This window comes from Vulpes vulpes, chromosome 12, assembly GCF_048418805.1.
Source record: "Vulpes vulpes isolate BD-2025 chromosome 12, VulVul3, whole genome shotgun sequence".
In the NCBI taxonomy this organism is placed as follows: domain Eukaryota; kingdom Metazoa; phylum Chordata; class Mammalia; order Carnivora; family Canidae; genus Vulpes; species Vulpes vulpes.
In genome coordinates this window covers 161,840,297-161,860,684 of record NC_132791.1, presented here as the reverse complement: position 1 = coordinate 161,860,684, position 20,388 = coordinate 161,840,297, and the positions used below count along the sequence as shown (strand labels likewise).

At 57.0% G+C, this 20,388-nt stretch overlaps 3 protein-coding genes across 6 annotated transcripts in view; 1 reads left to right on the top strand and 2 right to left on the bottom strand.

Annotated features, from left to right (window-relative positions):
- DNAJC11 (DnaJ heat shock protein family (Hsp40) member C11) overlaps positions 1 to 3,815 on the top strand; it is a 73,474-nt gene extending 69,659 nt beyond the window's left edge. For all 4 annotated transcript variants that reach the window (XM_026005105.2, XM_026005106.2, XM_072731145.1 and 1 more), the window contains 5 exons: positions 92 to 161; positions 612 to 669; positions 803 to 945; positions 1,731 to 1,860; positions 2,278 to 3,815. In XM_026005105.2, coding sequence (XP_025860890.1) covers positions 92 to 161; positions 612 to 669; positions 803 to 945; positions 1,731 to 1,860; positions 2,278 to 2,303 — 427 coding nt within the window. In that variant the 3' untranslated portion in view covers positions 2,304 to 3,815. The remainder of the gene's footprint in view (positions 1 to 91; positions 162 to 611; positions 670 to 802; positions 946 to 1,730; positions 1,861 to 2,277) is intronic.
- An 864-nt stretch (positions 3,816 to 4,679) lies between these two features.
- Positions 4,680 to 11,366, bottom strand: THAP3 (THAP domain containing 3). The gene is made up of 5 exons (XM_026005107.2): positions 11,218 to 11,366; positions 8,976 to 9,168; positions 6,093 to 6,152; positions 5,652 to 5,750; positions 4,680 to 5,351 (listed from the first exon to the last, which is right to left on the bottom strand). Exons 1-5 carry the CDS (start codon positions 11,289 to 11,291, stop codon positions 5,106 to 5,108), a joined length of 672 nt encoding a protein of 223 aa, XP_025860892.1. The 5' UTR covers positions 11,292 to 11,366; the 3' UTR covers positions 4,680 to 5,105.
- A 1,024-nt stretch (positions 11,367 to 12,390) lies between these two features.
- Positions 12,391 to 20,183, bottom strand: PHF13 (PHD finger protein 13). Its single transcript, XM_026005108.2, has 4 exons — positions 19,758 to 20,183; positions 17,276 to 17,377; positions 15,497 to 16,031; positions 12,391 to 15,073 (listed from the first exon to the last, which is right to left on the bottom strand). Exons 1-4 carry the CDS (start codon positions 19,794 to 19,796, stop codon positions 14,847 to 14,849), a joined length of 903 nt encoding a protein of 300 aa, XP_025860893.1. The 5' UTR covers positions 19,797 to 20,183; the 3' UTR covers positions 12,391 to 14,846.
- Between the last annotated feature and the right edge of the window lie 205 nt (positions 20,184 to 20,388).

The window sequence follows — 20,388 nt, the reverse complement described above, 5'->3', positions numbered from 1 at the left end:
GAGCTCACACTGTTTGCCAGGCGCAGGTCCAACGAGGGGCTCTGTTGCCTCACTCCTCGCTAACATGTGGCTTGTGTTCTTCTCGCTTAAGGGAGTTGGAAAAGCAAAGGGAAAGCACAGCCACTGACATTCTGCAAAAGAAGCAAGAGGCAGAAGCTGCCGTAAGTGCTGCAGAGATGCACCCCTGGAAGTCCTTTTGCTCTGTGTGGCTCTGAGTATCACCATGCTGCCACACAGAGCAGACTGTGGGGGGTGGGAGGGTGCTCCTCACCCTCTGCGAACGATACACCTCTGACCGGGCTCGGGGAGCACGTCACACTCCACCTCTCTAATCCCTATGGGATACAATTCCGCGAACTCCATTCGCTGTCCTAAAGATTAGATACAGTTACCCTCAAAAGGCATAACAGGATTTTCCAAGAATTGGAGGGTACTGTCCTCTTTTCTTCCCTGTAAGTGAACTGGTGTTAGGTGACAGAACAGACATATCCAGCATACATGCAGGGGTACCGTTGGGTTTTCTGTGAACAGAGGAGGAGCTAAAATGCACCCAAGCACGAGAGGCAGAGCCCAGGAAGGGCCCTGATAGGTGCCCTCCTTGTTCTTCGCAGGTTCGGTTGATGCAGGAATCTGTCCGAAGAATAATTGAGGCAGAAGAGTCCAGAATGGGTGAGAAGGCATGGCCTCCCTCGGGGTAGGGTGGGCGCTGGGGGTCTCAAAGGAGCACAGCACTCCTGCAGCCCAGGCTCCAAGAAGGGTGCCCCACTGAGCCCCGCCCCTGCTTAGACCAAGCCATCCTCAGGGCTTATCATTGTCAACGCCTGGTACGGGAAGTTCGTCAATGACAAGAGCAAGAAGAGCGAGAAAGTGAAGGTGATTGACGTGACCGTGCCCCTGCAGTGCCTGGTGAAAGACTCGAAGCTCATCCTCACGGAGGCCTCTAAGGTAGAGCACACAACCCATGGGATTCAGACATGAAAGGCCTGTGGGCCATGGGGATAGCCTGGCGCCTTGGAATGGCCGTTCCATCGAAGTGGAATCTCTTCTGTTTGGCGTGCTGCCCAGCACCCAAGTTACGGTCACACTGGAGCTGTCACTTCATCCATTCGTTCACACACCAAGTATTTACTGAGCTCCGACTGTGTGCCAGGTAGAGCAGCGAACAAAATATAAATGTCCAGTGTTCGTGGAGCTTATATTCTCTTCCTTGCTTGCCTTGTTCTAGAAAGTGTGGGATCTCCCATTTGAAGTTCACACTGGAGCCCAGGGGTGGGAACGCTAAAGGCAAATTAAAGCACAGATTCACTCAGGCCAGATACCTTGTTCTCTCAGGATTCAGGATGGGGCTTCCGTGAATTCCGGGGGCTCTAGCATGGCAGGGTTTTGTTGTTGTTGTTGTTGTTTTAAGATTTTGTTTATTCATGAGAGACAGAGAGAGAGGCAGAGATATAGGCAGAGGGAGAAGCAGGCTCCATGCAGGGAGCCCGATGTGGGACTCGACCCGCGTCTCCAGAATCAGGCCCTGGGCTGAAGGCGGCGCTAAACCACTGAGCTGAGCCACCCGGGCTGCCCAGTAGGCAACTTTCTGACATTCTCAGGCTCATGGTGTGCATCTCTCGAGGGCAGCTCCTGAGGGAAAGTCAGGGCCTGCCCACACTGACCACATTTGGGAGCAGACAGCAGTGGTGCTGGGCCTGAAGCCCCATGGAGTAAGACCGTGTTTGTTACAGGCCGGACTGCCAGGGTTCTACGACCCGTGTGTGGGTGAGGAAAAGAACCTGAAAGTGCTTTACCAGTTCCGAGGCGTCCTGCACCAGGTGATGGCACTGGACAACGAGGCCCTTAGGATACCAAAGCAGTGTGAGTAGCTGCCCCTCTGCAGTCACCTGCCCTGTGTACCAATGTGGGGAGGCCCTCAGCCACAGATGGGGACTGGGGACATCAGTGTGAGGTGACAGCCACCTAACCCTGTGTTATCTGCCTGGGAGCAAGGGACTTGCTCAGAGCCTGTGATGGGCTGCCCCGAGGAGGGGTGGTGGTCCTTCCCAGGTGGAATTTCACTGAGCTCTTTGCTTGCAAACTGCAGCATGGGTGGCTGGGCAGGAGGCAAACCCAGCTGCTCCTATATGTTCTAGAACCAGTTGATTCTCCACAGCCTGTTCTGTGCTCCACTCTAGACCAGGCAGTCTCTGGTCAGGTGATGGCTAAACCCCTCAGTGGAGAGAGGCATGGAAAGAGTTGCCTTTTGGGACACTCAGTTTGTCTTGTCTTTCACAGCTCATAGGATTGATACAGACGGATAAGCTGCTTGAGAAACCAGATTTACAAAAGGCTGCAAAAAATCTTCCTGAGAATCTACAAATCCAGAAGCAGGGAAAAAACCCAGACATCAGATGTGTTTATTTTATATTATTCCTATAGAGAAGGTGGTACCGTATCAATGATGTGGAGGGACACAGACACCCCGCGTTTACGGGTGCTGGAGGGAGGACTGAGGCAGCCCCACCCAAACCAGAACTGCAGCACAGCCTGTGGCTGTTTACCCAAGGATCGAGTCCCTGGAGGGGAGGCCCCAGCCCCTGGGCCCCTAGGCTCCTGAGCCCGGGTGCTGACTGCAGCCACCCAGTAGTGCTCAGTCTATTTGAGGTATTTATGGAACATCCTGCCCTCACACATAGGACTGTGAACTACTTTTCCTAAAATCCACACCGAGCATGGAAAACAAAATGGAAAGGAAGTTCTCTTGAGCAGAGGTCTCCAGAACAAGTGAACATCTGTTCAGTCAACTTCCCAAAACTACTTTTTCCTGCTGAAATATTATCCAGTGAATCTGGAGAGGATTGTGTGGGTTTATAAATCGGCTTTTTATCTGAGAACAAATGGCTTTGGAAATTAGTGTCTTTTTTCCCCCTCCCAGAACTTCTTGAATCATTCCACTGGCATGTGGCTTAGACTGGAGAGGTGTAACCCCCGGTCCCAAGGCCCAGCCCTGTCACAGGTCCCTTCCTCCCAGGAGCCACCCATGTCCTGGGGGCAAAAGGCCGGTGTGAGCCAATCCACCTTCACGTCCCTCACAGCCCGCCCCCCCCACGGCTCAGCTGACGTGCCTCTGCCCCCAATACTGGAGCACAGGACAGGGGAGAGGACCGGAGGAGGGGGAAGCACGGGGCAGGGCCGGGCAGAGTGGAAAGGACCCTGGACCCTGGCTCAGGTACTTGCCAAATCCCCAGTGCTGGGAGAGCAAGGCGGCCTGAGCCTCGCTTGCTTGTGCGCGGCTGGCAGGTGGCGCTGCTGCTCCCACACCTCCTCTAGTCCCAACTCCCTCCTCTAAGGGGACTGTGGTGTCTGCTCCCCAGACCCTCTTCCTTCACTTGCCTCTTCTGGGGATGCAGAGCCCTTAGGAGCTAGAATGCTCCTGAACCGCCTGCTCTGTCTGGTGACTGCGAGTCACTGATGAGCAAAGAGGCCCTGGCTCTTTGGTAGTGGTTCTGACAGCCCCCTGCAGCTGTTGCTAAAATCAGGCTTCACTCCTGGAGGTGGTCCCGGAGTCGTCGCTAATACTCTCTTCCTCCAGTTTTCAAAACAGTTCAGGTTGTTCAATTCTGTAATATTTATCTCCATTTAAAGAAGTTTCTCTACGAGCTGCTGCTCTGAATGTAAATCGTGCAATAAGCGTGGCGTGAACTGCCTTTGGACGCAGCCATGTGTTCCCTCCATGGCAGGTGGCTCTTTGGGGCACTGATTCTCTTAATTTTGTCTGAAATGGACTGTACAGAAGGCACTCTTATCACAATAAACCTTTCCTGAAAACTGGGGATGGTATTTTAATGCATCTATATGTTCATTTTCAAGGGTGAGCAAAGTAAGGACATGCCCCCTCCTCTTGCCCTCACGCCCTCCCACCTTCTCCCTGGCCTTCACTATCGAAACCATGGGCTGAACCTGAGGCTGTGGTTTCCACATGAGACCTCTGCCTGAGAAACAGAGTCCAGGGTCAGGAGATCATTTAGGCGAGGATCCTTGTTTTCCTGGGGGTGGTTTCATTTAGGAGCTTTTTGTTGTTGCTATTTTAAGTCAAGTCACCTTTTTTTTGTAGTCTGAGGTGGTCATGCCCTGCCCGCTCTCCAAGAGGACACATGAAGTCCATCTTCTTGGCAGCCACAAAGTAGGGAGGAGAAAGACCTTCAAATTAGCCTTCAGCCCCCTTCCCCCATTCTGAACACAGAGCACTCCTGTGGAAACTTTCATAAGCCGAAATGGCTTAAAGCAAAGAAACAATTACCATTAATTTTTAGGGGAAAAAATTAATGCTCAGAAAAAAATCTGAGCATTCCCAGATCCAATAAATCACCTTTTGGGTTTTTTGGATACCTTAGGACACATCTTACTAATGGCTGCATGAAACAGAGTGGAACTCTCAGCCCAGCGCTCTGGGGGCTCGGGGGCTCGAGGCTGAGTCTAGTTCCCGGGGAGGGACGGGCAGTGCCCTGGTTCCCTCTCAGCCACTGCAAAACACACACTCGTTGCTTTTTTTGCCTGTGCCTTTTGCCATAAAAATGAAAATCCTCAAATTTCTTTAGGTTAGCAAAAACAGGTACTAATGCAGGTCTGTTGTAAAAACAAACTCTTGAGAAATGGGAGACACGTGTACTAGTTTTTAAATAAAGGAGGAGACCCTGCAGCATAGAAAGACACTTTATTCTGTTGCTCTGTCACACCAGGCCAGGAACGGAGGCCAGTCTCAGCCACTCAGAGCCAGCGCCCAGGCGATGGGGGCCACACTGCCCCCTCTCGTGTCCTACCCCGGGCCCAGCCACCCCTCAAGGGGATGCACTTCTCCCCACTGGGGGAGTGTGTGCCACATGGCCTCCAGGCCCGCTTCATCCTGCGGTTCTCAAGACACACACCCCCCACCATCCAGCTTTTGTTGAAAGGACAGCAGGCTCGGTCCCCTTGCTCGAGGTCCACCCTGTCCCGGGCTGCTGCAACTACTCTTCCCCTGAGGTGGCCTGGGCTCCTTGCCGCATGGCCCACCCGGCATGGCATTCCTGTCACTTGACATCAGCGGCAAGGCTCGGGGTCCACGGCCCCCACCTGCCAGGGGCTCAGCTCTGTGGCTCTGGCGGAGGCCCAGCCCTGTGTGCGCGGAGGCGGCTGGACATCCTCCGAATCACCAGCCTCTGGGCCTTCAAGCGCTTCCGGAGCTTTTCATTTTCCTTCAGAGTCAGGAAGAGTTTCTTTTTTAGGGCATCTAAGTCCAAAAGGGCGTAGCTGTGGTCGGAGGTCTGTGCAGGACTGGGGCTGGCCTGCTGGGCAGGGGCCTGAGTTCCCTGCAGTCTCCGTGGCACGACCTAATGACAGAGGCGACCCAAGGACAGAGGCACATGAAAGCAAAGTGGAGCCCAGGTGACAGGTGGGTGACAGGTGGGGGGCCAGGGAGGCCTCCCTTCCCACAGCACTCCTGAGAGCCTCATCTGCCCAAACTGTGGCTGTCCTGTTACTGGGGAGCTCTGAACTCAGGGCCACAAGCCACGGAGCTCCGGCCTGGGCACCAGTTCACTTCAGGCGGTGTGAAGCGAATCGGCCTGCAGAGGCCACCAGCCCGCACACCCCCTAGGGCCCGGCCCAGCACCTTATCGCTCCACCCTTACCTGCTCTGCAGGGCCGCTGGCCATCGGGGGCAGCACTTCCAGGGCAGCCTCCAGCTTCCTCCCCCAGCCACACTCTGCAGGCACCACCTCGGAGGCCACCTGGGGATGGCAGGGCAGAAGTGGGTAAAGCCCCCGGAAGCCCTTTGTGCTGTCCCAGGATGGCCAGGGCCAGGGTTGCCCCACAGCCAGCCTCCCCCTCACAGGCTGGGGGTCAGACCCCGAGGAATCGGGCGCCAGCCACACCGCCTGCCAACTGGGACTGGCTGGTGTTACTGGGAAGCAGGCACAGGAGGCTCTGCTTTCCCTTCTCCAGGGAGACACAGGATCCCAAACCTGGTTTATGAGGTGGGGCATAACCGCAGAAAGGGCGGGGCGGGGCGGGCGCTGCAGCTCTGTGTCCCCACCAAGCCTCAGTCCTGGCAGGGCAGCACTGGCACTCACCTCCTTGTGAGAGTCCGCGTTTGTGTCCCCGCCGGCCGGGTCCGCGTTCTCCCTCGCCAGCTGCAGGGGGCACAGAGCACTGTACACAGATGGGCCCTGGGGCTCGGCTCCCCAGGGCTCGAGCGGATCACCCCGAGATCCCCCACCAGGTGCCCGGCCACATGCATGTCTGACTCCCCCGCTCAGCCCATGTCAAGCCCAGCCCAGCTCTGGTCACCAACCACTGGCCCGCTCTCCCGAAAGCTGTCCCCAGATCGTAGGCCCCCTGAAGCCAGGGACCTCATTCATATGTGTTACCCCACAGCCTGACATTCTGGGCACATAGGTGACTCAAATTTGGCTCAAAGACTGGCAGCCACATAGGAGAGAACATCGACTGGGTTCCCGGGCATCCCCAGAGCTGCCACCAGCTCCAGGGCCCCGGGGTAGTGACAGCACCCAGGGGCAGGCTTGCAGATGCCGCCCCACGTTGTTAAACTGTGAGCTCCCTTCAAATCTCACCACAAAGGTGTGAGAATCAATCAAAGTCCTTTAGCCACAGGCACAGACAGAGGAGGTAGTTAACCCAGGCACGGGGTTCAGACCAGCAGGATGGCGACGTCTAGCCAGGCTGCACACCGCGCCTGTGGTCTCCAGCATTGTGCGGGACACTCAGACGTCTGCCGGGAGGGCAGGTCTCACGGTAAGTGTTCTTACCGCAACAAAATAAAAGTGAGCAATATATATCAAATAAAAAAGGGTCTTCCATATTGAAATAACAACAAAACCTTCTAGGTGTTGGGAATAAGCCATGAAACAAACCCCTGCCCTCAGGGAGCGAACCAAAGAGAGAAGCTGAATCAGAACAAATGCAAAGGAACGCAAAGGAGCCGGGAAGAACCAGCACGAAGGGAAGGCAGGTGGGGGGAGGGGGGTGGCGGCCTCCTCCAGATGACGTGGTGACCGTAGACTTGGAGAAAGTGAGGCTGCAAGCCTGCAGGTGTGTGCAAAGCTCAGATGGAGGGCAGGCGCCCCAATGCACAAGTCCCCACACCCTTAATTCCCTTCCCTCTCTCTCCCAGGACAATCAAGCACAGCTACCTGTTGGCCCTGGTTTGCTCCACCACTGCTTTGCCTTCCAGGTTCAAAGAGGTGCCCGCTGTGAGGCCCACCACCTGGGACTCAGTACACCTTTGGGATTTATGAAATTCAGTATCATTCCCCTTGGGGCCTCTGCACCCAACCGTGCATGAGCTCTCTCCTGAGCCAAACCTGCACATCCCACCCCACAGACTTGGCCCCCTCAATGTCCTGTTGGGAAATCTAACTCCACAGGCACAGAGCCAAATTCAGAGGATCTAGGAACCACACCCTCTGGGGGCTCAGCAAGCCCACCCAGACCACCTCAGTCTCAGCCCATTAGATCTGAAAAGGCCCTCTGCTCTGACATCCACGCATGCTTCAGCTCAGGCCACCAGGACTGCACTTATCTGTGACACCAATGGCTCTAGCCAGAGGGAGCCTTCCAAAGCGATGTCCCCACTCACCTCCCCCGAAAAACCACAGCCCACCCAAGCCTGCCACCCTCTGGGCCCTGCAACCCTCCAACCAGCCAGAGGTCCCTTTCATGTCCAAGTCCCCTCCACGCTGTCCCCAGACTCCCTCCATCTGCACCAGCCATCTCTGCCCAGGCCAGAGCTCCTGGGAGCACGGGGTGGCACATGCTGGAGGGCAGCAGTACAGCCTGCAGCTTACTGACCCCTGCCTGGCCCCGCCTGTCCACTCAGAAAGAAAGGGTCTGAGTTCAACACAGTTGCCAGATCTTCACTGTGTGGCCTCGTGCCCACGTGACGCCAGCAAAAATGAAATGCGCAGAGACACCTGGGTGGCTCGGACAGTGAAGCATCACCTTCAACCTTCAGCTCAGGTCATGATCCCAGGGTCCTAGGATGGAGGCCCACATCGGGCTCCCTGCTCAGCAGGGAACCTGCTTCTCTCTCTCTCCCTCTGCCTGCCACTTTCCCTGCTTGTGCACACTCCACCCTCCCACCATGTCAAATAAATAAATACAATCCTCAGCAGCTTTTGGTTGTAAAGTGTGATGGGGGCGGCGCACAGAGGGAAGGAAGTAAAGGTGGAGGAAGAGAGGGAGAGAAAGAGAGAGAGAAAGAGAAAGAGGCTCCACACTCAACAGAGCCCCACTTGGGGCTTGATTCCACAATACTGAGGTCATGACCTGAGCCGAAACCAAGAGCCGATGCCTAACAGACTGAGCCACCCAGGCACCCCATGCCTGATACTTTTTTTTTTTTTAAGATTTTATTTATTTATGAGAGAGAGAGGCAGAAACACAGGCAGAGGGAGAAGGAGAGAAGCAGGCTCCACGCAAGGAGCCTGATGTGGGACTCGATCCCAGGCCTCCAGGATCACACCCTGGGCCGAAGGCGGTGCTAAACCACTGAGCCACCCAGGCTGCCCGCCTGATACTTTTTTTTTTTTTTTTTTTTTCTGATACATTTTTAAAGGGGCTTTAGGGCAGCCCGGATGGCTTAGCGGTTTAGCGCCGCCTTCAACCCAGGGCCTGATCTTGGGAATCCGGGATCGAGTTCTACATCAGGCTCCCTGCATGGAGCCTGCTTCTCCCTCTGCCTGTGTCTCTGCCTCTCTCTCACTCATAAATAAATAAAAAGTCTTTAAAAAAAATAAATAAAGGGGCTTTAAATTATAAGTTACCTAAAGCAAAGGTCACAGCCAGCAGGACCACCGGACTCTGGACCCCAGGGGCCTGACAGCGCTGCCCTCCCTGCACTCGTCAGCCTCCGCCCCCACTGCCCCTGCAAACACCTGCACTGCACGGGCGCTCTGGAGGCCTGAGTGGAGATGTAACGACAGTGGTGTGTTCACCTGCGTGACGTCCTGAAAGGCAAACACGGTGGGCACAGCATTCTGCTTCAGGTTTTTGCGGTTTCCAAAGGCGCTGAAGCACTCGGGCCGGAAGTGCTCTGAGCAGATGACCGTGTGCTGCTTGGGCTTGAAGTTGGCCCGGCCGATGTTCAGCACCCATTCCTTCAGCAGCTCCGGGCGGCTGAATGGGAACCTGGGAAGCAAAGGAGGGAGACATAGAGGAATCTGCGAAGCTCAAGTCAACACCGTGGGATTCGCTGCAATTCTGAAATGGTATTTTACCGGACAGCTTGGAAAATTGAGTAACTCTGTTAAACTACATCCTATTTCTGGAAGCTTCTGTCATGCCAGTTTACAGTATCCTTAGTGTGCAATATGAGGCCATGAACGTGGCCAGAAAGCCTTCCAAAGGTTTTGGTCCATTAGTCTTTGAGTACTCAAAGGGTGAGCCAGTGTCCGTTCCCCCGGGGATGGCCCTGTCCCAGGCACTGGGATGTGGGAAGGAACAAACAGCCCCACCCTCAGAGAGCCTACATTCTAGAACAGGAAAACAGCAGACCCAACAGATACAGAACTGTGTAGGAATGAAGAGCAGGGGGCACCTCGGTGACTCAGTGCTTGAGCATCTGCCTTTGGCTCAGGTCATGATCCCGGGGTCCTGGGATGGAGTCCCACATCGGACTCCTCACGGGGAGCCTGCTTCTCCCTCTGCCTGTGTCTCTGCCTCTCCTCTGTGTCTCTCATGAATAAATACATAAATGATCTTTTAAAAACAAATGAATAGGGCAGCCCCGGTGGCACCGCCTGCAGCCCAGGGTGTGATCCTGGAGACCTGGGATCGAGTCCCACATCGGGCTCCCTGCATGGTGCCTGCTTCTCCCTCTGCCTATGTCTCTGCCTCTTTCTCTCTAGCTGTGTCTCTATGAATAGATAAATAAAATCTTTTAAAAAAAAATGAATAAAGGGTAGGAAGTGGTCACGAAGGCCTCTTGGGAAGTGACATCTGAGCAGAGACTGCAAGAAGCAGGAGAGCCAGCCGACGTTGTCGTCGTCTTATCAGAAGGAAGAGCAAGAGCAAAGGCACTGGGATGCACCCAGCATGTTGGGGGCACAGCCAAAGGTGGGTTTGGCTGAGAGGGCTGAGCAGGAGGAGTCATGGGCCTGTCATGGCCAAAATATGGGAACACCCAAATGCCCTTTCCTTCTAGAACAAGTCAATTCTGGCATATTCATTCAGCGGAGGACCTCGAGAGATGGGGAGGAAGGCAGGGCAGCCACCCCAAGTGCAGGTGACTTCATAAACATGACCAAAAGACACAAGAAAGCACAGCATAGGATTTGGTGTGTCAAGTTCAACCCAGGCCAGAGCACCGGGCTCGGACAGAAGGCGGGATGCGGGCCACTGGGGGGGGGGGGGGGGGGGGGGGGCCAGGGGCTGGTGATGTTCTGGTTCACAGTCACACAGGTGTTCACTTTGTGGAATGGCCTGGGTCATGGAATTATCATTTGTGTGCTTTTCAATAAAAACCTTCACTTGGGAGAAGGAAAATGGTGATGGGAGGGGCGGTGGAGACAGTGCAGCTGGCCTTGGGGGCCGCGCTCTAGGAGGCAGTGGCTGGAAGCTGCGTTCTCCCAGGCGGGGGCCGGGCCCGGGACCGGGACAGGGGCCCAGGGCCGACACGCTGGGAGCGCCGGGAGCGCGAGGACAGGCTCCAAGCCTCCCGCCCGGGCTGCAGGGCTGCAGGGCCGGCCGCGCTCCCCAATACCCTGGAACGTTCTCAGGGCTCCGCTCCCCCTCTAGCTTCCTGACCCGAGGCCTGGCCGGAGCGAGCCCCCGGCGTCACCACCACTCATTCATTCGGAGACGCATTCAGCCCGTACGCACGGAGCACCAGCCACGTTCCAGGCTGCATCTGAGAACAAGATCAGGTCTCGGGGAGGGACTGACACCCCAGGACTGCGGACCCGGCGACCCACCCCGGCCTCCTCCGCAAGCGACCGCCCCAGCCGACGTGGGGGTAAGGCTGTGCGCCTTGGGCAGGTGGCTGGCCTCTCCGATCGTCTCCCCACGCGCCCAGGCCGCGGGGCATCCCGCCTGTCCCCGGGCCGCCGGCCCCTCCGCGGAGGACCCGGCTGCACGCCCTTGGCCGTCCCCGCCCGGCGCGCCAGGCCTCGGGCTCCCAGGGGCGCCAGGCGGGTCGGCAGCCGGGCCCCCGCGCCCCACGGCGCCCCTGCCCCTCACCGGTGGAAGGTGAGCTGCTTCCTGCGGCTGCTGTAGCGGTTGCAGCACTGCCGGGCCGCGCACGACTTCGGCATCTCCGGACGCCAGGCCCAGCTGCCCCTATCAAAGATGGCGGCGGCGGGCCGGCGGACCCGAGCGGGAGCTGCGGGGGCGGGGCCAGCGAGCGGGGCGGGGCCAGCAGGGCAAGGCGGGGCCTGCGGACCCGAGCGGGGCTACCCGGGACCGGGCTAGCGGGCGGGGCGGAGCCTGCCAGGGCACAGCCAGGCCTGCGGACTGGAGCGGGGTCGCGGGGGGCGGGGTCCGGCGAGCGAGGCGGGGCCAGCAGGCCCGCTGGGGCCTGCCTGGGCACTGGAGGCCTGAAGACCCGAGCGGGGCCACGGGGGGCGGGGCCAGCAGGGCCAGGCCCGGGCCTGCGGGCGGGGCGGGAGGGGCGGGGAGGGGCGGAAGGCGGGCTGCCTCCGCTCTGCTCCTGGGTCATCTCCCCAGGCGCTCCCTGCGGATCCGCAAGGCCCAAGTCAGGTGGACTCCGGAGTATCACGACTAGAGGTGCTCCCGGGCCCCACCCAGGCCCGACGCCCCCAACAGCGCCTCCGGCGCAAGCTCCACCCGTTCGCGAAGCCCGCGGCCCTCACCTCCTTGCTTTGAGGAGAAGACACACCCACCAACAGCCTTGAACACCTGGAAACCACAGATGGCTCACAGCCCAACCTGGCCAGGATCTCCGAGGTTTTAAGAGGTGTTGATACGTAGGTTTTGGCTGCTCAGAAAGGAGGTACTAGGTGACCACTAGTAGGTCCCAGATTAGAGGCGGGCAGACACAGCTCATTCAAAGAAAAGGCAGGGGCAATGGGGACCCCCAAGTGTAAAGGGACAGAATGAGCACCTCTGGGAGACTGCAAACCTGCTTGCAGAACCTCGGAGGAGACTGCAGCTTTTAACAAAGCAGGTAACTACTCACTGGGATTTAAGCCAATCCACAGCATGATGAAACTGTGAAAGCGATTCATGTCTATTCATACTGCGGTTTGATCCTAGAGAATTTACTAGAAAAGTAAATGAAGAGTTGTGGGCACTTTATCTCCCCAGGTCTCTGTCATCACGGTTTGGGGGTGATGAAGGGAGGAGAAAAACCATTGTCCACCCCCACAGAAAACAAACACCTGAAGCTAGGCATGAACCTCAAAGTAGCAATATATTTATTTACAAAATATACAGTTTCACAGAAACAGCTTCGCTTTATACACATAAACTTTATAATTACACAGAACCATGTAAACGATGTTAAGTGTCTGGCCTGGCCAATGCCAATGAGAGGTGCTTACTTTTGGGGTGACATCTTTCCCTCTCCTCACTTTATTAGCCACCAACCAGGAGCCCCTAGATGGGCCATGCCTAATTTGCATAAAGCTGATTGCAGCTGCCCAGCTCAAGTGAACACAAAAACCAAGGTGTCTTGACTTCCTAGACACCACCCACAGGGATAGATAGATCTGTTAAAAGAACAAAAAGGAAATGAAGGAAACAGATCGAAATGACTATCAAGTACCTTCCAGAGGTGTCACCAGGCATAGAACCTTCTAAAAGCAATACAGCAATCGCCAGGGCTGGCAGTTCCACTCTAAAATCACATGTATTCTTAAATGCACTTTTAAAACTTAGTGGAGGTTTTTTGTTTTTTTTAAAAGAAAAACACTTTGGAACTTTGGCTATTCTCATGGTGAAGACACTGGACAGGCAATGTCATGGGGCAGATCTTTGGCAAATTCCTCTCCAACTTTTCCTGGACGTTTGCCCTCATCCGAGCCAGACAGTTGTCTGGGGAGAAGGTGGTTTCTAAGCCCGCTTCTTACTATTTTTCTCTACAGCAGAACTTCTCCCTTGGGGATCTTCACGATAAACTGGGTTTCAGAAAATATCTCTATTTCTGTGTTAATATAAGCAACAGAATTAAAAGCAAAACAAAACAAAAAGCAGTTGGCTGGTGAAGCATGAAAGACACTAGCACAGAAAATGGGCTCTGATCGGCCAATTAAGAGTTCAAACCCCCTTTGGGCCTAAGGGAGAGAATACGAACAGAGCCCCCCTGGTGGCCCTGCAAGAGGATGCCACATCAAGGCCCCCCGCAGAGAGACAGGAGTCCACCCTACTGTAAATAAATATGACCAACTTGGGCCTTCTTCCCTTTTCATGCTTCACAAGAAACGTGTATGAAGACACACCCGTCCACTTACCAAAAAAAAAAAAAAAAAAAACACCACACTTTTGAGAGAGTATTTGAACTGTTAAAGAGCACTGTCAGCCTCAGAAAAGGTGGGAGCCTTCCTCTCCCTCCAGGCCCAAGCCACCTGAAGTCCAGGGTACCAGGCCCTCGGACAGTGCCCTGCAGGAACTACAAACACAAAGTGCTGGGGTTCTCCAGGGCTGGCCTGCTCAGGGGGCTCCCAGTCCAGGGTCCTAGTTCAGATCTAAGGAGGTCTGCACAGTTCAGTGCATATTCCTGGAGCCCAATGTTACCCTATAGCTCACTCACCAATTTCAGACCAAAAAAGGGGGGAGGGGGCTTCATATCCTACCCTTGCCCCGTGAAACCAGCAGGCCAGCCTGTAAGAAGGCATACGACCACAGGAGAGGCCTTCAAGTCTTCTCTACTTCCTTATGTAGAGGAACGCCGTTCCCCAGTGACTGCCTAAATTTTACGTCGCTCCTGGAATACAGTGAGGGAAAGAGAGGAGGACAGGTGAACCTAAGTGCCCTCTCACTTGAAAACAGCTCGCCTGGGCACCCCGAGGACCTCACACACCAACTGGAATGGGCACCCCGGCAGAAAACTGCCAATACTTTTGGCTATATCGTGCAAAAAGACAGGTTTTTTTTTTTGTTTTTTTTTTGTTTTTTTTACATCGTGCAAAACAGGAAACTGAGTTATGAACATTGGCCACCTCGACCGACCCCCCCAACCAAACCCCTTTCCACCGGGAAGTGGCTGCACACTGTCCCTTTTAACAAATAGAAAGAAACCGAGGGATCAATGGCCTCTGCCGCCCCAGGGTTCCTCTCAGTGAGACCAGAGGACTCTCGCCTGCAGCCCAAGGGGACCCACAGGCACCAGCCAAGGCAGGGAGAAGGCAGGCCACGAAGGTAGGGGCAGCTCGATGGTTGCTGTACAGACACTTATGGTCAAAGACTTACACTTGAGAAAAAGCTTACACGTATGGCTGTTCGTTAACAGGCCTGGGAAACTGAACATCTCCTCTCCCAAGACAGCGGAAGCAGGAAAACAGCTAGCACGGGTTCCAACCAGCGGGAGTTTGTTAACAATGATAGCAAAGAATTCACAACTACCATGTACCCTCATTTTCAGCTGAACCGAACCCACTGTACTTGGGTGGCTAGTCCACCTCCACTGCAGAGAACACAGCTCTAGCAGCAGCTTTGGCCAACGAGGATTTTATTCAGTCACTGGCTATATACAGGTTATACCTTGGACAGCCTGTCCTTTTGCTTAGGCACCTGAATGGCAGGGGTCTGCCCGCACCAGAGCTGAGAGTCCTGTGCTCAACTAAGGGAGGGGCTGAGAGGCCCCTCATCCTTTCCGATTCCTCACCCATGCTCTCCTCGCTCACCAACAGTCAGTCCAGAAACAGTTTCCGTGAGCCCATCCGGGACCGGTTGGAGCGGCGGATGTCAAACTTGGAGTCCCGGCACTTTTGGCAGACAAACACTTCCGGAACATTGGATTTCCGTATTTTCGCACAGGACAGGTGAATCCAGGTATGGCACTCGTTGCACTCTATCATAGGGCGGCCAGCAAACGGCTTCATGCAGAAGCAGGTGACGAGGTCCCAGGAGTCATCATCTGCACAGAGAGAAACAGGTGAGGAGAAAGCACTTCCTGCACTCCCTCCCCTGCGGTTCCCTCCCCCACCAGCCCGTGGATAAGGGGGATGCAGAACAGCTGAGCTACAGGGAAGCTCAATCAGGTGTCAACTTTCACTGAAGTTGAGGGCAGCCCTCCCCTCTCAGAGTGGAGTAACCGAAGAGTATGGCACCAGGAATTAACCGTGACAGGTTTACTTTAGGAGCTACATTTATTTTCATGTTTTGAGGCCTGTCCTGGAATCTCAGCTGTTTCTAGCTGCCACCACCCCCTTCCTAAATGTCTTGATGTCCACCTTCCTTCCTAGAGATGGCGGGGCACACTCTGCTGTCACACTCCAAGGAAGGGACCGCTCTTTGGACCACCAGCCACCACCATGGCAGTCCTTCAAGGGCCACTCACCCGAGTCTACCATTATGTCCTCATCATTGCCAGTGCTGTCCTCGTCCCGGAACACCACCTGCTTTCCCTGCCGGACAATAGTCCGTTTGCCTTCAGTTTTTATTTCTTTGACCTGATCAGGTGACACGGTGACACATGATCCACTGGAAGGCGTATCAGAGTCCCAGCCTGAGCAGGAGTCGCCGGGAGCCTGGGGGATATCCTGCAGGGCGGGACTCGTGGGGGTCTCTACGTAGGGATCAGTGGCTTCCAGCTTCAACAGGCTCCCCATGTACCCCTCCTTCCCTGGCGCGTCACTGTCCCTTCGCTTCCTCTTCTTCTTCTTCTTCAGCTTGTCTGTCTTCTTTCTGTCCAGCAAAAAGTTACTGGGCTTGGCTCGCTGCAGAAGGGTGGGCTGCAGGTGGCCAAAGCAGCGGTCAGAGACTGGCAGGGGCACGGTGGAAGCGATATCAGTGAACCCAGCATCCCAGCCATCGCTGTCAATGGTGCCAGCCGTGCTATTGGCAGGGCTGGGGCTGCTCCTCAAAGGGAGTTCCTGAAAAGACAGAAGCAGAGGTAGCAGGGGGCCCAAGTGTTTTGACTGGTTCCCAGCAATAAGAGCTAGCCCCAAGCAGAGCCTCCCCAGGCACCCCCAGCCAGGTCAGGCCTACAGACGAGGGCTATCAGAAACAGGCCTTCTTGGCTCTCATAAGCAGGACTCTTTAGGAATGGTGTCATGAGTACTTTACTGTGACCTTCCAGATAGAATGTTAACCCACCAGGAGGAAGACCTTCCTTTGCTGAACCTTTAGCCCCTGTTCCAGAGCCAGGAAACTTATTCGATGCCTAGTAAATATCTAGAAGGGTGCCAAGGATATCTTTTCATACCCACTTATCTTTCTTGGATTGTAGAATCTCTCCTTTCCGTTTGCCCTCCCAAGGGGCGTTATTTTTTGTTTAATTAAATGAATTTAAAATAGTTTTGAGGATTTCCTGATACTCTTTTTTTTTTTAAATGGAGATACCCCCAAATATTGTGAAATCAAACTAGGTGATTACTGCCCCAAAGCAGTGAGCTAATCCCTACAGTTCCTCAGACCATTCAAGCATTTATTTGCTAATAGTGGCAACATTCTGCTGGGCACAAAGGACACATTTATCTACGTACACAGCAAAAGAAACGATAAAGCAATACTGGGGTTTGGTCTCTTAGAAATACCATATTCCTTTCTTTTTAGCCCTGTACAATACGAGTTTGAGCACCGTGACAAAGTGGTCTTCAGACCTGCCCACTACTTAACAAGGAAAAAGAAATATCCTTACAATACACGGGATTTGGGCCAAAGTTCTCTGAAGATTCTGCAACATGATGTGCATCAGGGAAACTGCTCAGCAGGAAAGACAGTGTGGACCAGGCCTAACTATCCAGTTGAATCCCAGGCCTGTGCCCCAGTGTCCTAATCTCTAAAATGGGGAGAAGTAACAGCACCTCTCTCCTGTTCTGAGGGCCAAGAACACTGGCCGGCCACTGCAGCCGCCCAGTAAGCACTGGAGATTCAGAGCAGATGGACATCAGACATGCTATTTGCAAATCAACACTCCAAGTTTATTAAATAATTTACAGACAAGCCTGCATTGTCCAGCAGACTTTTAGGAACCACCTCCCAGGCTGGGCTAAGTTTTTAAGAAAGATTTCTACCCGACCGCTCTCTGGAGTCCTCCCAAACAGCCCCTTCCAGACCTCCAACCCACCACTGGTTTCCCTGCCAGCAGGAAGGGGGCAGAAACACTGAAGGTTACCTCCTTTGGATAAGGAATGTAGCCAGCATAGGCCAAAACAAAGGTGCAGAATTTGTTGAAATCCTCCACAGTCCTGCGCCTCTTGTAACTGGGGGAGCACTCCTGTGAGCAGGCGAGAAAATGGGGTGTATTTCAGAGTAGGCACTTGTAGGTGGAGTCGCAGAAACAAAACTAAGCCAGCTGGAGCTTTTATTGTCAACCACTCGAAAATACACTGCTAGATTTACAAACACTCTAGAAACAAGATAAGGTAGGTTTGGGTCAAGAAATAACACTGTACTCAGAAGGCTGAAAGGGGGGTATTGTGATGTTATGCCAAGCACACTGGGAAACTGGGCAGGAGATAAAAACATGTACAAGAGTCTGCTTTCTGGTGTTCCGGCCGCATTTTCCGACATTATATATCGCTGTCTGCAGGCCTATCAGGAGCTCTAATAACTACTTTTTTGCTACAGATTTTCCATTTTGAAAATAAACTCCAGCTGCAGCTGTAATCAAAGTATTTTAAATGACTTCAGAAGTCAACTGCTCCTTATCCTAGAAAGCTCACTGAGGCCTGACCCCTCCCCAGCCTAGGCTGTGGGTGGACCCCTCCTCCTAGCCCTGCTCACTTTTCCCTGCCCTGCCAGCACCCCACATTCAGGAGGCCAGCACCCAAACGTTCTCTGACTCAGAAAATGAACCAGAAACGTTGGGTTGGGTTTACTTGTGCCTGGAAGACGAAACACGAGAGGGATTTTGGCTTGTGGGTCCTGTCTCCATTCAATCTAGAAATGCCCTCAACAAGAAGGGTTTTTCTCCTTGAGGAAGAACAGCTCTGGGAGAAAGAACCTTATTTGCTACTAAGCAAAACCACTCTACTCTATTTTGGTTTATTCGACTGGCGTATTTACTGAGGTGTGCTTAATGCACTTTACCACCCACCCAACCCCATCCTTACGTGCTCCGCTGCCACTGCCAGGGCCCAAGGACCCACTACCCAGCTGGGACCAAAGGGACAGGAAACCGGGGGGTGGGTTCCCGGCCCCTCCCCGCCCCTGCCCGCCCCTCCCCGGGTCGGAGGGCCAAGAAAGCGGCCCGGCCCCGGCGTGCTGCCCGCAGGTTTCCTTCCAAGGGCTCCACTTATTTTCTCCAGTCGGTTCTAGCCGACCCTCCGCCCCCCACCCCCGGCCGCTCGGACGCCGAGGGGGGCGCAGGCTGGCGGGGCTCCGACCCCGGCGCGGTCCCCGGCATTTCCTGCGTCGGAGAGACCCTGCCCCCATCCCGGGAAGCACTGACCGCCGCGCTCCGGCCGCGATGGGAGGGCCGCAGCCCTCGGGCCTCAAACTCTCGGGGAGAACTTTTATTTCGGCGGGGAACACGCACGAGTGGGCCGGGGGCCTGGCCTCCGAGGGGAAGGCGGCGGCGCCCGGGGGCCGGGGGCGGAGGGACCCGCGCCACCCCCGCCCGGCCCGCTCGCCCGCTCGCCCGCTCGCCTCGCCGCCTTTAGGAAAAGCAGATGGCGGTGCGGCCCCCTCCCCGCCCTCCGCGGAAGCCGCCCCCCGCCGACACTCGGCCCCGGAAGGTGCGGGGCCCATCCCGCGGAGGAGGGGGCGCGGGAAGCCGGGCAGGATTCGGGGTCCGGGGCCGCTGGGCCCCGCGAACCCCCGAGGCGGCAAGGCGGCCGGCGAACGCGCCCCGCGCCGCCTCCCCCACCCGCGCGCTGCCGGACCCGCACCCGGGCCCCGGGGGCCTCGGGAGGAGAGAGGGGACCGCGGCTGGCGCGCCGGAGGGGCCGCCCGGGAGAACCGAGGGCCGATCCCCGGAAGGAGGGGGAGCCGGGGCGGGGCGAGAGAGCCCGCGGCCGGGGGGCGGGGGGCGGGGGCCCCGCAGGGGGAGGAGAGCGCGCCGGGGGTGGGGGGCTCCACTCGGGTGTTTGCGGGGGTGGGGACCCGGCAGGACTAGGCCCCCGGCGCCGGAGGGGGCGGGGGCCGCGCGGGAGTCAGGGGGCGGGGCGCGGACTACCGGGCCCGGGGGATTAAGGGAGCCGGCGGGGGCGCGCGGAGCGGAGTCCCCGTCCGAGGGGGACCGCGAGCCCCTCCGGGAGGGGGGAGGGGGGCCCGCGGAGAAGCGGGAACGCGAGGAGGCGGCGGCTGTGCCCGAGTCCCCGGGGGCGGGGAAGGAGTAAGCCAAGCCGGCGGGGAGGGGCCGGGGGCGCAGACAGGTCCCGGGGCTACGCGAGGCCGGGGAGGGGTGGGCGCGGCGGCCCGAGGGACGGGGCGCCGGGAGGACGGGGACCACCGTAGTAGGGGCGCCGAGGCGAGGGCGGGCGGGGAGGACCGGGCGCGGGCCCGAGTGGGGGGCGGGGTTGGGCGCCCAAGGGGGCGGCGAGGGAAGGCTGGGGGAGGGGAGGGCGGCGCTCGGCCGGCGGGGGTCCGGCTGCGGGGAGCACGGGACGGGAGTGGGGGTGGTCAGGGGCGGTCGGGACGCAGCCCTCACTCACCTCCGGGTGGAAGGCGGCGGCGCAAGAGTCGGAGTCCATGTTCAGGGTGGGGGGCGGCGGCCACAGGAGTGCAGGGGCCGGGGATGCGGGCGCCGGGCCGCGGAGCCGCTCAGGGCCGGGGGCTCCGGCGGCCGCGCAGAGCGAAGGCGGACCCGGGAGGGGTCGCCCGGGCTGGAGGTGATGAGGGGCTCGGCGCGTTGCGTCCCGGGCTCTGTGCTCCGGGGCCGGCGGCTCCACGGCCGAGCAGAGTTGGCGATGCAGCTCCTGCGGCCGGCGCGGTGGGAGAGGCGGGAGAGTCGCTGCGGGGGGCGGCGGCGGCGGCGAGCGGGAACCCGACCCGCTCCCCGACCTGACGCCCAGTTCGGCTCGTGTCTCGGGAGGGAGGGCGGGAGAGCCGCGAGCGCTGTCGGGAAATGTAGTCTGTGGGCGACGGGAAGCCGAAGGCGCGGGGGCGGGCGCGGAGCATTGTGGGAGTCGTAGTCCCAGCTCCGCCTCCGAGGCGCACAAAGGCCGCCTCGCGGACTCCAGCCCCCATAGAGCTCCGCGGCGGCTGCCCGGTTTGTGGGGGCGGTGTCTCCGGGACCTGAGGCTGCCGGAGCGGGGGAGGTGCGGAGGCTCGCGCCGGCTCTGC